General features: G+C 39.7%; 1 protein-coding gene across 3 annotated transcripts in view; it reads right to left on the bottom strand.

Annotated features, from left to right (window-relative positions):
• The window catches only part of THSD4 (thrombospondin type 1 domain containing 4), a 268,563-nt gene that overhangs the window by 201,029 nt on the left and 51,188 nt on the right, over positions 1–16,346 (bottom strand). For all 3 annotated transcript variants that reach the window (XM_040077771.1, XM_040077769.1, XM_040077770.1), the window contains exons 2-3: positions 15,029–15,136; positions 11,339–11,408 (exon numbers count right to left, since the gene is read on the bottom strand). In XM_040077771.1, coding sequence (XP_039933705.1) covers positions 11,339–11,408; positions 15,029–15,057 — 99 coding nt within the window. In that variant the 5' untranslated portion in view covers positions 15,058–15,136. The remainder of the gene's footprint in view (positions 1–11,338; positions 11,409–15,028; positions 15,137–16,346) is intronic.

The raw sequence follows: 16,346 nt of genomic DNA, 5'->3' as shown, positions 1-16,346 counted from the left end.
ACCACTTCAGGATGACCCACTCAATCCTACATTCACAGAAATTCCCATCAAACTGAATAAAAGATGGGACAAATTGTTGGTCTCTGGTGTTCAGTGCCACTTAGTCCATACTCAGCATTCAGCAGCACAAGGAAAGTGAAAGAAGGAGCCCCAAAGAGAGAGGATCTTTCTCATGAAAGAAGCTAGGAAGGATTAGCAAGGGCACGGTCTCTCCACAAGGAGAGTTAACCCCTCAAAGCCAATTATTTTAAACATCCTCACCTTGTGACTGGAAAGGTATCAGCAGAGCCAGGAAGTTACAATGACCCATCCCCTTCTCCCTAAGGTTTACCCGTTCTTGCAGCTAGATATAGTCAGAATTTCTAAGTGCTTTGCACCGAGCAAAGTACTCAAACGTACAGTTTTTTTCTCTTCTTCTCTTGATCAGCTAGTTGAATCACAGGTTTCTAAAGCAGTTTCCCAATATCTGATTCTCACAATTATTAATATGCAGAACATTCTTTTAAAAGAGCATCCTTTAAGTAGTTTATTAATACTCTGAACAAGCTTTGTACCAGCAAGCACACACATGCATCAATTCAGCTGGAGGACAAGAAAAGGCGCTGTCCACAAACATGTTTGCCAAACCTCTCCAGCCCTGTTCTAGAACAGCTCCCTCAAAAAGAGCTTTGGAAAGCCAGCCTTGTCTGTCTGTCACTTCTCCCCGCTTCACAACACAAGAACCTAAACCCAGAACTTCCATTACTAATTTTGCCTCAAACGTTATTGTGTAATAGCAAAAGATTACCATCTCCACGCTTATTCTCTCATCACAGCCACCACACACCGTGGTATCTGAGCTGTGCCCCAGCCTGCCAGGGAGCACACATTCCTCATCAGCTGGCTGCAGCTATGGCAGGCTGGGCTGGAACGTGGTTTGCAAACATGGCTTCAATACAGCATTACAATACAACAAGCCGAGCCAGCACAGGGTTTGTAGTGCTGCTGCGTAATAGTCGGTTGTGGTCGACATAATCGGAAACATTTCCCCCCTCTGAGGTTGCTCTCACACTTTCATCACCAATCACAGAAAAAACTGCATTTAATTATAACTTCTGGTTAATAAAAAGCATCTGCATTAGTGTGATATGTTACCCATTTCTCCCCTGTTATTTGAAAACAGGAGCAGATGTCTCTGTATTTAATGTCTTTTTTTCCTGTGCGTACCCCATTTGGCATCAGCCTTTAAAATCCAAGAGCCTGTACAACCTAATACCACATAATGTCAAACTTAGAACATGCAGCAAGGTCTTTCTGGCTGCTACATTTGCTTTCATATCCAATAGCAGAACACCACTGGCTCACACTTTGACCAACTAAACAAGCTATTCTTCAGTTTGTGATTTTTCCAGTGAATATTCACTGCCCATACTTACACTATGCATTAATGTTCTCTGCCCCAGATGTAAAATGGTAACGATTACGCACAGAGAAATTCTTCTGGTCTGAACTCTGCAGTAAAATTTACCTATTGTAAAACTAATAGCCCTTTGTTATCAGACACGGTTTCACTTGTTTGGACTACTTCTTAATCATTTCTACAATAGTTCAGTACACCTGTTTTTTTTAAATGCCAAAGACAACTCCTGCAGGCAACAAAAGCTATAACCTACAGGCAATTCAAGTTCTCACTAACATCAGAAATGTACCATTTTGCAGAAACAGAATAGTGAAAAGTATCATCCTGCTACAGCGAGAACCTTCTGGCTGCCAAACTTCATTGCAGCAAGAATTGGCTCAGGTAAAATGATACTTGATATGACTGAAGGCAAAGTAATTTCACACCCCCTAATCTTCATAGTGAAAGAGTTGTAGACACAGCACAAGAAGGTTTAATCCAGCTAGTTAAGGAAGAAAATAGAAATAAAACTTTTTAAAAAGTAACATTATAATGTCTTATACTGATAGACAAATTCATCAATACTACTTAGTTGTAAGATGACAAAATTTTGAGATGGGAATTTTCAGTAGCAAATCAGGTTATGAACTTTCCTTACTTTTCTTACTGTTTTCTTGCTTTGAGTAAGCTGTGGGCTACAGATGAATCTTTAGAGGAGATGATGTGATTGATGGCATAATCTACTCGTGAATTCAGCTATGAAAGAATAAACTGAATAAACTGAAGCTGCTTAGTTTAAGGAATGAAAAGCAGAGGGGACAATAATGACACTTCCAAACAGTCTACATAAATAAATACAAAGAGCTGTTACATTTCTCTTTGCAGCAAACTCTTCTTGTTTATAGCCAACACATGAATAACCATTCGGATTTAAATTTAATCAAAGGTGATCCAGATTAAAGGAGGAAAACTACTCAGAGATAAGGCAAAGGAAGCCTGGGAACAAATTGCCTGAGGAGATCCCGGCAGCACTGAGACCAGTCCTAAAGCTCTACCAGGCAAAACGAGGTGTCACTGACCCTTCCCCAGGGCAGAGGAGCTGAATTACAGCACTCACAGGCCGGTTCCCCTCCTTTGATCCTGTGATTTCCAGGTAACTCAGTAGCCAAGAAGAAATTCTGCAAACAGCTCTGTGATACAGCCAAGAAATTACAGGTAGCCACAGGACTCAGCTGAAGCATTTCAGAACAGACACACCACATACCCCGAGATCCCTGACACTGGGTCCCTCCTTCTGGTTTAACTACCCATTAAAAGCAGACTTTCTGAAAGGAAGAGTCTGAGCCTGCACTGGGGAATAAGTGAAATGCAAACTGAGCTTTTCTTGCCAAATTAAACCATGAGGGTAATTTCTTTAACAGAATCACACAGCCCGTAAAAAGAGAGAGATCAACTAACCCCTGTCTCCTTTCCCTAGCTCATGACTGATTCCTTCTCTAAGTGAACTAGACTCATTCTAACGATGAATGCACCAACAAAAAGATTTTTATCTACTACAAGTCAATCACAACCAAATATTTTGGTTCTGAAAAACTCAATTTCTTTTCCCCTTTCTTTCTTTCCTACACATTTTTCAGTTATTTTACAAGCCAAGGCTTGGCATGGACACAATACCGTAGTACAATAAACAATGTAAAGAAAAGTAAGACAAGTTTTCAGGTGTGCAAGTGCTTGCAATTTCTACAACTGCACCAGCTCCTATTAATCTGCTATCAAAGGTTCCTAAAATAAGAAACTTTCTTCATAATGACTGTTAGGTACCTCATATCTTCCAATCTGTCACCTTTCAGCCAGCGAGTGGCAAATGGAATTGAGGCTGGATTTTCAGAAGGGCAGTTTCCTTTACTCACCAGTACCCTGCATCCCTTCTGTTCTCTTCCCCAAATTTCTTGTATTTTGTCACTTTTTTACACAGGAGCTGCACTACATACAGGTTTTATGCTAAAAGAGTTCCTTGGGGTTTTTTTTACCTAAAATCATATGGAATTAAACATACTACCAGCAGGCTGACATAGATGACATTTTAAACAGAAAAATAGTTTATCTTTAATTCATTAAATTCACCAATCACCCTGATCCTGAGTTGAAAATTCAGCAAAAAGTAGGAGTACACACAGTGAAGAAATTCAATGCCAATTTCTAGTACTGCCTCTGTCAGAATTTAGAAATAAGATCCACATCTCAGGATTTCAGCAGCAGTTGTTGAAACTATACTATGCAAGAATGTCCCTGAAGAGGAAATGTGACTTGAACTGAAAGCCACAACTATTTAAAATGTAACTTGTGCAGGAAGACAATGGCAGACAACACTGCACTGATCTGATGAACACTAATTTTAAATACTGTAGGACACTTCATCCTGTTACACTATAGCTTAAATACAAATTAACTTCAGAAAAGTAAGGGGGGGAAGTGCTTAGATCAGAGGCCCATTTAACTCAGTACTGTGTTTCTCACTGAGTGGAAGAGGCAAAACTTTCAGAAAGTAAGAACCAGGACATATTCAGAAATATCCAGGGCCCTTCTGCTTACAGCTAATCAGTAATTTAAGGGCCTCCTTCAGCTAAACATCATATTTCAATTGTTTTTCATACCCACTACTGGACTTACTTTCCATGAATACAATTAATACATTTTTTTAGCACATTTTTCATCTTTGCTTCCAAAAGATTGTACATTTTACATTGAAAAAGTGCTTCTCTTTGCTCTGGTCATACATACAGCCTGATAATTTCACTATGTCTCCCAAATTTTTCTTTGTGCTAAATGAACATTGATCATTCTGTATTCTCCTTGACCATACTATGGTGTCTGATTTGCAATTGCTAACACAATCCATTTCCAAGGTCTCTGAAATTCAGCAGTCCTAATCTGTTTGGTTTCTTTTTGTAAGGAATTCCTCATTCTCAACACCTCTTCCACTCCTACATTCTTACATGGGTGTGCAGCGCTGCATACCGAACTCCAAATATGAATTAATGATGGAATTTCACAGTAATAATGATTATAATACTTGGTGACAGTATATACCTTTTAGCCAGCTACATAATTAAGCTGTTACGGCCTCAGCCAGTGTTACTAAGTATTCTGTAGATATTAATTATGCTACAGCAATCCAAATTCAAAACTGAAAAGGGATACAAGACAATGGCAAGCTTTAAACCTGGAGATATCTACACCAACTCAGACATTTCTGGTATTTCTTACCATTTCAGTTTAGATACAATAATGCTATTAGATTTCATAGATTTAATTTTTAACATATTATCCAGTAATTCTTTTTTCTGGGTAAATGCCCAGAATGGAAATGGACTCATGAACATATTAACTACATCATATTCCTAAATATACATCTGAAAGGGATATTACAGGTATAAATATATGTTTCTCAAAGCTTTATGGAACTACTTTCACCCAAAAGCAAAGAAATTGTATCCAGAAGAACATTTTATCACCTAGTCAGAAAAATGCTACCAGTGGTATTCACTGAGTTAACCCATATTCACATTCTGGATGCAAAGTGGAATTAACAGAAGCCAGCATGTCTTACGTTCAGCTGCTACTTCCCTGTTTGTCCTGTTCTTCCCAGAGCAGAGAGGCCCTGTAAAATCTGTTCATTTCCCCAAAACCCTTCAGGCTTTAGGACAGTGTTTGTTCATTGTCTCTTCCTTGGTCCTTCTTGTCATTCCCCCACACGTGATAACCCAGGCTATGACACCAAACTATCCCCATTGTTACTAAAGAAGCATCAAAGCATTGACATGACATGACTCCTTATTTATTCCATTACTCCACTGCATTTTGTTAATCTTCCAGTTCTGACTAATTAAAGATTTCACTAGGGCACAGTCTGTCAGTCACAAAGGATGCGAATGCAGCTTTTACCAGAGCCAGGCTCAGACTGAGGATTCAAAACACAGTAAAATAGTATATTGATATTCTTTAAAACTCGTCATACTTGGGATGAGATGAACGCAGCATTCTTCATGAACCTTCACCTTTTGTGAATATAACTGATCAATGATCAAGCCACAGAGTAGGAGATGGACTTCGCCTTCTTAAAATTTCAAGAGTGTAAAAACAAAACCAGTCAGACTCCCAGAAATGAGACCTGAACTGCTGCTCAGGGCAGAGCATGCCAAATTTTGAATGGGCTGAAGAAATGATAGTTTAGTTTTAGCACCTGTTCAAGTGTAACATTATTGTATTTTATTGTCAGTGCTGTAAACACATCTTTGGAACTCCTTTAATTCTTTCACCAATCTAGCATCTTAAAGGAATATTCTTCCAGCATTAGCTCAGCTGATTTCCAAGTAAGTCCATACCTATATAGCTATGACAATTTCCCAGCAGCAAGGCTTTACAGTCCATTTTATATATGTTCATTTGAAACAATTGTTAAAAAAACCCAATAATTTTTATCCCTCTTATAAGAAACATGTGGGACATTGGTGGTTTGATAAAAAACAATCTACCAAGCCCCCCCCCCACCCCCTTAAAACTTGCAGATAACTTCTCTCAAGGCTGGCAGAAAAATGGAGCAGAGTCCAAACAAAACATCATGACACAATGTGTACATGTCTGCCTGGTTCGTGTGCTCAGCTATTTTAATCCGTCAGTGCATTTTGGAAGCCTTTAATCAGAGAAGTAGTAAACCATTTGAATTTTACAGTACGTGGTAAGTGTAAATATTACCAGCTTAAACGATTTGGGTTTCCGTTCTTTGTATAAAATCTCTGTCTGAACATCTGTGCCTGTGAAGATTAAAGGGCTAAAAAGCCTGGAAATAGAAGACCTTTGTATTCACAAATCACTGAAGGGAGTTACAGTGCCTGGACAGCTTAACTGCCCCTTCAACCAACTCCGACCACATCTGAAGAAACCTTAACATTATTTGAATAGTCCAGAAAGTAAACAGCTCTGAAAAAGGTTCAGAACAGTTTTTGTGCCAACAAAGCTTGACGCTTCCCCCGAGTTTGGCTAATTTTTTCACACCAAGACCACCTCCATCGCACTCTGGGAGATTAGTGTTTTAAGGAAGAAGTTTCTTTCCACTCTTCTGTGAGACCATTAAGTGCTTCAACTAACAGACAGCTCACTCCTGACCTCACTTCTATACAACCATACCTTATCCACACTAGGATTGCTTCTCATATACAGTAAGGCAAAGATGATACCCATCAGGCCCTCACTATATCACAAATCAGGCTTCTTTATTTTTAAAAGTATTCCCTCACCATTCACTATCATTTGTGGCCTAGGTCACTAAGCTTATGCTACCCCTGGCCTCCTCCAGGTCAGCCATCTACAGGTGTGACAAAGTTGTTGCCATTCTATTTATTCCTACAGTTAGAAAAATTCTTTGGGATCCACATTTTATTTATTCTGTAATTACTGTAACACCTCTCCAGATCTCTCGGTGAGTCACCCACCCATCACGCCAGAAGCAGAGAAGATAAAATGTTATAAAATAGAAAGCAACATTCCCTAGCAGAAGAACTCATCAGTGAATCCAAAAAGCTTCTATCTTTATCATCACTCTCATCCAAAGCTTGCACAGAACTAGCATGCTGAACTGCTCTGAAGGAAGATGAGAAACTTATCTATGACCCTGTAAGCTCACCTGCACTGGAATCCAACTGGAACTGTGATCTTTTCATCTTTTCTTCCACAAAAACACAGAACTTCTGCTGTGAGCTTAAAGAAGTATTTTTTAATTTAAAGATAAAAATAAAAGTTCAGAGGTCCATGATAAAGCAGATTAAATACAACAAAAACATTGGCCTTGATTCTTCCAAGAGTACATTCACATGAAATTATGTCTCCTTTCCCCAGACAAAGATGAATTTTATTTCCTAACCACTTTAATCCACAACATCAAGGACAGGGAATTAGTAACACTACAGAGATAGCAAGAAAATACTCTCAGCTGTTCTAAATATTGTGTTGTACTAAAAGGCTAATTTTAAAGGAAAAGTCTTGCCATGGTCTAAATCAGGTCTCCTGTTTCCTAAGGATTACTGCAATGAGAACAGCAACATCATCAGCTAGAAAGATTCTGTTTTACCAAAGGTTATGAAAGGAGCAGATGAATATCTGTACAGTTTAAGTCAAGCAGATACACTGACCGGTGAAAAACTGCAAGAGAAATATGGACTCCTTTGCAGGTGGAAGTGTTTTATACAAGTGATGTGTATGAAAACACAACCATAGTGGACAGCAGTTATCCTATTAACAAAACCATTCCCAGAAAAAAAGGGGTGACACCTGGAACCATCTGTTGCAAAGGAACAGTAGCTGTGCAAATGCACAGTGACTTAGCCTCTCCAGTTTAGTTACACAGCCCAGCCAGACCACGGTGACTTTGCTGTGGCTCTGGCAGCAAGAGCTGAGTTCAGCTCAGCAAATCCTGACAAGTTACACACTTGAGTCACTGCTGACCGTAGGGCACAGCTTCACCTTGCCTGGACTGCAAGGAAGAACACAGCCCTCCCTTCCAAGCCTCTGCTCTGGAGCTTATTTAAAAGCAAGGTGGTGACCAGCTGTGGTGGAGGTCCCAGGGCGCTCCTTACAGCTGTTGGGCTTTGGTCCTGGTGACTGGCCAAAAGCCAAACTTAGATATCCACTACTTTGTCTTACTCCAGTTTCCTCCAGTGTTTGAAGGATATAGCAGACTTGCTTCACATTGTACTCTCTTAGAGTGTGTTCAAGTAGCTGAACTCCTCAAACTGCTCACCGTGACCAAATGGGAGATCTTGGCCACCTTCTCCTTCCCTGTTCCACTTTTCCCTCAGCTCTTGCTTCTGATCCCGGATGCTGTTCTGTGTTTCTCGACTTAGCAGTGATGACCCCTCCACAAAGATATTTGAATCCAACACAAGAGAGAGGAGAAAAAAGAGCCAAAAAACCCCAAACCAACAAATCCCAACACACACCCCAAAGCACATTAATCTCTGATTCTGCGAGTATAGTCACATTCACTTGATAAATAGTTGCTTTTCATAGAAACATTGTGTGTCTGACAGAGATAGCATCAAGTTTATTTCTTCTTTAATTTTGAGCCAGCAGAAAGAAATTACACTGAGCCCAAAGAGGCCCAAAATTCTTTAACAGTATTGTACGTCCCCAATGCAAAACTTATAAACATAAATCCTGACACTGCTTCCACATAATAAAAATCAAGTCCTAAAAGAACAGCATCTCAGAGGAACTGTAGGTGCCTAGACTTACAGCTGGATTTCCATCAACTGCTCTGGGGATTGTCCTGGGTTTTACCTAGTTTTCCTGAAACCTTTAGTGTAAGAAAAAAATCTAGACTATTTAGAAATATTTAAATGAATTACTTAGCCAAATATCCCAATCTAGTTCTCTGATTTTATTTCCCTGTCTATAGAGGCAAAATAACCCTATGCAGGATGCACAACACAGATTCCATGCATTCTCCAATACTGCAGGTTCAAGCATCAGCCATGCTTAGCTTAATGCAAAATAAGCACAAAGAATTGGGGTATGATTCAATGTTTCATTCGACTTCAGCTCTAGTTATTTGATTCCCTGTACTGTACACTTTGAGTGTGTATATGAAAGTTAGCAAACACCACTTTCATGAATCACTATTTTGTTAAAATTGTTCATCAAATCCCTCTTCCTCTCCCTTTCTTTTTTTCTGCACAACTGACCTCCTCACATATAGAAAGAACCCTGCCAAACAGCAGAGACATCTGTCCAGAAACACACGGGAGATGTCAGCAAATATATGCTGGGGTTACTGCAGGACAAGAAAGAAAGAACTTCCAGAGCTACAAAGCTGAGAGCTCACATTTAGAAACATGTCTGACTTGGCCTTCAGAGTTACTAACAGCCCCTCTTGTCTGGAGCTTATAGGTGGGGCAGAAGGTTTGTGAGAAGTGCAATAAATACAGAGTTCCAGTCTAAACACAGTTTGGCATGAATAGAATCCTCCCCCTGAGGGTAAGAGCTGAGAATGACAGGCAGCCTTGGGGCTGTGAGATTGTCACTAGGAAACTTGTGCCTTGTTCTCAGTAAAAAGGGAGTCTCTAAGGTGGTTACCATGCCCTAAAGTCCCTTGAACTAGTATAGAACACACTCCAGACCCGTGGCATTTCTCATTCAATTGGAAACAAAGAATCTGATTTTATCTAAATTAATTCCGGGGCTTCCCAGAATGAAGCAATTGTTTCTCTGAGTTACTCTATTTTAGTTAGTAGATTTATTCCCCCTAAGGCCATTTGGAAGTTGGACTGAAGTATCTCTCCACGGTCAGTGTTACAAAAGAATGTCTAATCAGACAGAGTACTGAAACCAGAGCAGCAGCCCGACCATCTCAACTGCACAACAAAAGAGAAGAGATGGAAGATGGGCAAAAATATTAAATTGTCCTGCAGTTTCGAGTAGGACAGCTTGGACAGCTTGCTGCAGACTGGACTGTGCTGGTTTCAGACAACATCACTATTGACCTCGTTTAACTTGTCTTACAAATAAGCTGCACAAAGAGTTAATAGGACTTCTTCGTGCTTCTGGAACTCTGACAATCACACAGCTTCAGGTTTCTAGTCCACACCTATGAGGCTATTGTCCAGATAACTTTTTACCCTAAAGACAGTGGCATATGCACATAAAAAAAAGCACACCTTGCAAACTTGCCTTTTATCTCCTTTTAACAGTATAGTTTAAAAAAAACACACATCTTGGATTATTATTTAAATATCTATAGTTAAAAGCCAACTTGTTTTTAAACAGGTAATTTGATACCTTCAATAATTAACTGGTTGTGTTTGAATACCAATAGATAGGAGATACAAATAGATATTAAGATATGAGAATAACATTGATATGAAGTGAATGTGATGAGTGTGAAGAGACAGAACAGCATTCAAGGGGTGTCTTGCTTCGGTCTGTGGCAGAATCAGCAACACCTGCACATTGCTCCTGATAAACATTTGTCCAACACATTCACAGAGACCTACATCATGGAAATTCTAAATATTATTCAGTCAATATAATCTTCTTTATGTCCTTACAATGACAAGTTTTTTCTAATGTCAAACCTACATTTCCTTTGCCTCAGTTTAAATCTATTTCTTTTCATCTGCTCCACCAAACAGAAAAACCAGCCTTCTTTTTAGTACTCAAAAGTATTTGAAGATTATATCTGCCTCCAGCACCAGTCTTCCAATCTTTAGAATAAACAGTATGAATTTGTTCAAACTTCCCTCAGAGGTAAGATTTTAAAATCTCTTAAAGACAATCCCTGCTGTTTCTGTTTCCCTCCAGATTGTCCACTACTTTCCTGAAAAGCATGCAAAGACCCAAGGATTCCAGCCAAAATCTCACTAATGCTGAGCAGGATGGAAAGTGTGCAGGCTTCTTAGAGATGCCAACGTCTAGGATGAGTGAACCATCCACAAGAGCACAACAGGAAATTCCAGCAGTTTCCAGCTCCAATCTCTAGCAATTTGAATAGTGACAGAGTGGTTTGGGTCCAGCTTCTGTTTCAGACATTTCTATCTCTACATGAGAAAGAGGTTCCTATGAGCAACTGGGTGGTTCTCTACTCACTCCATGTCTGCTCTCACTCACAGGAACTCTTTATTCCATGTCTTACATGATGAATATGCTCCAAAGCTTTAGTAATTATTTGTGGCCTATAATACTCCATACAATTACTCAGCTAATTAACCATGATGAGCCCTTTCAAACATCTGTATATTTACTAAAAAAACCCAAAAAACCCCCCAAAGAAACCAAAACCCTCATATGCACAAGGAGAAGCCATTTATTCCCAGAAGTTTATTCAGATTGCATTGCTTTACACATCTTACTCTAATGTTTTCACATCTACCTTTCAGTACACAAAGTCTGAATGTTTCTAATGCTTACCTTTCTGTGTTCAATTGAAGACTGTGGGATGACAAACTGAAATCCCAGCACAGCTAGGGAACTGAGAAGTCTGAAAAGGCAAACAGTGAAACAGAACAGATAATTACCACTAATCCAAACCACACATCTACAACATCATACAGGGCTTCACACTGCAAGAAAAGATCTAAACACTTGAACATCACTGTTAACCAAAGCACTCACTAAACTGTATGAAATCTTCTTATCAGATTCTGTTCACAGCAGGCTCATACCTGAATGTATGAACTGACATATGCTTTGCAAGTTTTCTAAAGTGCCAAGTAAGAATTCACCCATCTGTGGATCACATCTGCTTCTAGCTCTGGCTCCTCATTTTACAGATGAACACTCCACCTCCAGCACACAGGAAACAGAAAATAGGTTCTTCCCCAGCTGCCTAACACTTGTGGAAATTGAATAACCTAATGGGCACAGAAGATGGAAAGCTGTGAACACAACCCAGCAGAGACTCAAGATAAGCAGCCAAGCCTCACCACAGTCCCCACATCTTCAGCCTGAAAGGAGTCATCATGGGAACCAAGCCCAAACAAACTGTTCTGTCAAGCCTCACCACTGCAGTGACTCCTAGGAGCCTGTTACAACTTAGGCACAGTTAGCTCAGTCTTTTGTTTGCTGTAATTTGCAACAGAGACTGGTTTGTCTCCTAACAAGCCCCTTCACCAGAAAACATGGGCAGGTATGGCAAATAGGATCAAGGCATCTTTGTACCAGGAGTCTGACTTTCCAGTCTACAAAGAGTATGCTTCAGACCCACTGTAAGGAGGAAAGCTGCTAATGATTCGCTGAATTTCAATGTAGAAGTAAAACTGATGGATTTGGATACAAAATACAACTGCAGACTAATGGACCAGACAAAACCCAGGTGTGCATTTCTTAATCACAGCTCCTTCCTTTACTCCCTACCCAGCAACCCTTTATATATTTCTTACTGTTTCAGGTATTTTCTGAGACAGACCTCCTAAAGAGAAACGGGGTTTTTTTAATACTAAGCATTTAATTACCACCAATAGAAATATTCTTCTGCTAGGGAGAATGTTTATCTTGTGTTTTCTGTGTTTGTTCTTGCTAATATACTGCAAAAGGAACCATTAGATAAGTACTGATTGCACATGTCCTATCATCACCTCACCATCTACGCCCTGCTCTATCAAAGCAATAAACCAGTTAAAGGTTAGAAAAAGTCATTACTTCTTTATTGCCACATCAATTTAGGAAAAAAAAAAAAAGAAGCCCTTTAAAAAGTGTGCTAGAGGTAAGTCTGGTATTTCACAAAGCTATCATTTGTGATAAAACAAAATACAGAGGAGGTGGCTGAAATCAGAGCCAGTGTAAGGCACTATAAAGAAATCACAGCAGAAGTCAAAACTTGCAGTTCAGAGCAGAGCCCAATCACACAGCGGTACATGGAAGCCAAAGGCACAAATGAATAAACTGATTTGCAAGTCACTCCTGAAATCAAAGGCAGAAATAGAACTCAGACCTCCAAACTGCAAAATTACAGCATCAAGTCTGTCTTCAGTTCACTTGCCTATCTCCTTTCTAAATGTTTAAGTGCTCTCCCAAGTCTTCTCAATGAAAAATGACAAGCATCTAAGTAGGTGGAGTGCAGTGTCTGACAGGCCCAGCCTCCATCCTCTGCAAATTATATTTAACTTCCTTCTCAGAACCTTCCTAACCATCCCTGCTCCCTTATGGCTTCTGCTCCCTATAATCCCTCAGAGCATGTGAAAGAAAGTTCAGTCTTTCCATAAGGAAATGAATGCTTTCATCCTCAACAGGACAGGATTTTTCTGATCAGTCTGGCAGTCTACAGATTTCCATGTGTAAATTCTTCTGAAATCATGCACAAGGTTGTGAGTTCTGAGCTGATTGAGAACTGTAATCTTCAAAGCAAATTATTTACCAGATTAAAGTTTTCAGTTCTAAAATGCAAACTTTTAGTATATATGTGATTACTCTGTGCCAGGCTTTTCCTGACCATTCTTTAAGGAGGTTGCACTTCAATCACCTTCTGTATGTATGTGGCTCAAGGACAACCAAGACAGATTTTAAATATGCTTCTGTATCTGCAATTGGATCTGTCAGAAACAATGGTATCGAGCTACTATTTCAAACACACAGGGAATTTGCCAGGAATACTTAAGCTATACTGAAGTAAGCCCCTAGCTTCAAATCAGTGTGTGGCAATTTAATTTTTTTAATGTTATTTCCCTCAGCAGCTTGCTTTGGCTAACTTCTCTGGACTAGGCTTTTTTATTTGACATGCGTGATTAACTTTAAGCCTCCCAAGCTACAAAAATAGGCTTCTCCAATTTCAGTGGGCTTGGTTCAGGTATTCTCACAGTGCACAAAAGCCAGAAAGAACAAGTGCTTCTCAAAATAAGGCAAAACTTTTCAAGTATACCTGAGCAGGTGAGGTACCAGCTGCAGCAGATTGGTGGCTGTATTACTCAGGCCTCCAAGAACCTTGCTGGTACAGCCCCTGCTCTCACAGGTAAGGCACTGTTTGGAGCCAAGCACTCAGTTTGTAGCACAGTCAGACTTTAAACTGTCTCACTTCCTTTTACTGGCAACACCAATTGCCAGCAGTATGAAAAACATACAATATAAACATAAATAAAAGTATGGGGAAGAGGGGAAGGCACAAGCACAAAGCAAAGCAATGTTAGGTCTATTGTAGGAGTAGCATGAAAAAATTTGCAATTTAACACCTCATTTAGGAACACCTCTCAGAGTTCTTCCTAGTCAGTGCAGTGAGTGTTAGCTCTGCATGAATTAAGCTAGAGGGTACCAAAGCAGATCTCTCACGTGTTGCTGGCCCTTAGCAGCTACATTTTATGGAGGAATATTATGGCCAAGTGTGGATTGCCCAGGTGATCAGTACTGACTAGTGCAGTGTGGCCCCTGTCTCAAATTCCCAACTTCCTCCCAAATCTGCTAACAGCCCAAGTCTGGGACAGCTTGGGAGGAGCTATGCAGGTCATCTTGCAATTCAAATATTGATGTCCCAAGCTCAGGAGAAGCGAGGTTGGAGCAGAGGTGTCACAGTAACTCCATCCCAAAGACAGAGCACTCGGCTGTCATTCTTTGCAGGTCAGCCTGTGTTTGCGTGGCATCAGGGCTGCCTGTCTGCTCTCAATCTGCTCGCCCAAGGACAGGACAGAACCAGACAGACCAGCTTAGAAACAGCTGAATGTTCCCTTTGTTAGGAAAGCTGTTTGAAAGGTCTCTCCTATGTTTGCCCACTGGCAAACTGTTTCAGGAATGTGTAAGACAAATCCGTGAATGAATTGCAGCACAGGTACTAAAACATGTAAATCAGCAATTCAAGCCCGGTGACTGTAATTGTACAGCCTCATCAAAAAACACAGGAACTTTCCAGTAACATAGACCATCACATTGGCACACACTGACAGATGCTCGAAGCATGAACAAACACTGAGAACTTTCTTTTTTTCACTATCACCAAAGAATGCTATGTCTGGTATGCATATACTTGAGAATTTGGTCTTGGGACAAGATTTCTATTTACCCTCCTACGATACAGACACTTTTAACAGCAGGGCAAGAGACCACCAAATGGAAATTTACTGCAGTGTGTTAAGAGCATATTAAATAAGATTTTAAATGTTTTATTGCATCACTTACCTCAAAGAAACTATTAAACTGTCTACCATGATCTTTTAATGCAAGGTATCTTGAAGTGGAAAATATTTCTTCACTGTGGTACAGCACAATGACAATCACACACAAATCCTATAAAAATAAAGGAAAAAAACAATTAACACTGCTTATTCAGTATTTTCGAGGATACAGACCTACATTAATCATCTCTACTTCAATTCTTGGGACTTTACAGCAATTCAAAGTGAGTATCCAGTGCATGTTACAGGAATAAACTGTACACACGCCGGTTTTTGCAACAGGATTTCAATATGACCAAAGTGCTCTGCAGAAATACTGTGGGATGCAAAATCTTGGTTTGATTCCCAAGAAGGCAAATCTGATGTTAGACTTACTTGCCTTTTTAATTTACATTCCTGGCATGTCACTTGTATAACAATAAAGCAAACAACCTCATTTGAAGTTTTGTGGAAATAGAATTCATAATACATAATATTATTAATACACTCTGCATTTTGTGAGCAATGCAAGGATGACTCTGTGAATGCTTACAGTTTGCAGAAAAAGCCTGAAGAGCGGTGTTGTTACCTCTGCTACCGATGGAAGACCTACTCACAATGAAGTTAAATGCCTTGCCCACAGTCAAAGAGGAAATCTGGCGTTAAACAGCATTCTAAATATAAATTTAACTGATCCTTATTTCTAAGTACTATCAGTGCATCACAGCTACTGTGAACACAAAGAAACCCTACCAGCCTTTGGGAAGATTACCTAAGCACACTTTCATTTGTTTGTAAATAATCTCAAATGTTCAGATACCTGGGAAGTTCTTATTTTAGTAAATTTCTAATCATATATTGGGCATCTAAAATGCACCAGAATTTTCAGCTGGGAAAGAGATCCTTGCAGTAAGGAGATACAGCATAAATCAGAAGGGCTGGTGGGAGAGTGGCAAGGAGGGAGGAAAAGAGGAAATAAAACACGATTAAAACTGAACCTAAATCCATACATTTCAAAACCTGGTCAACCACTGTCTGTATCTTTCCCTTTACAAGTGGTTACGTGTTGAAATGCAGTGGAGTGAAGAGAAACAAGAGAACATTGCTGTTCACAGATAAAGAGCTCTCAATTTCTGTCAGACAGCCAGATAATTGAAAACTGCCTAGAATGGGACAGGACTGACAAGAATGTAAGAAATGTGTTAGATAAATTACAGATCCTGCTGCTACAAAAATGCAGATTGTTTGCAGGCAACTGGACAGGTTAAATATTCCATATCCTCTCCTAAAAATCAAACAACAAATTTGGTTTAGGAAACCCAAAATAATTGTAACACCTTCAA

Source organism: Hirundo rustica, chromosome 13 (assembly GCF_015227805.2).
Source record: "Hirundo rustica isolate bHirRus1 chromosome 13, bHirRus1.pri.v3, whole genome shotgun sequence".
NCBI lineage: Eukaryota > Metazoa > Chordata > Aves > Passeriformes > Hirundinidae > Hirundo > Hirundo rustica.
Note: the sequence above shows the minus strand (reverse complement) of the source record. Positions and strands in the feature narration are given on the sequence as shown.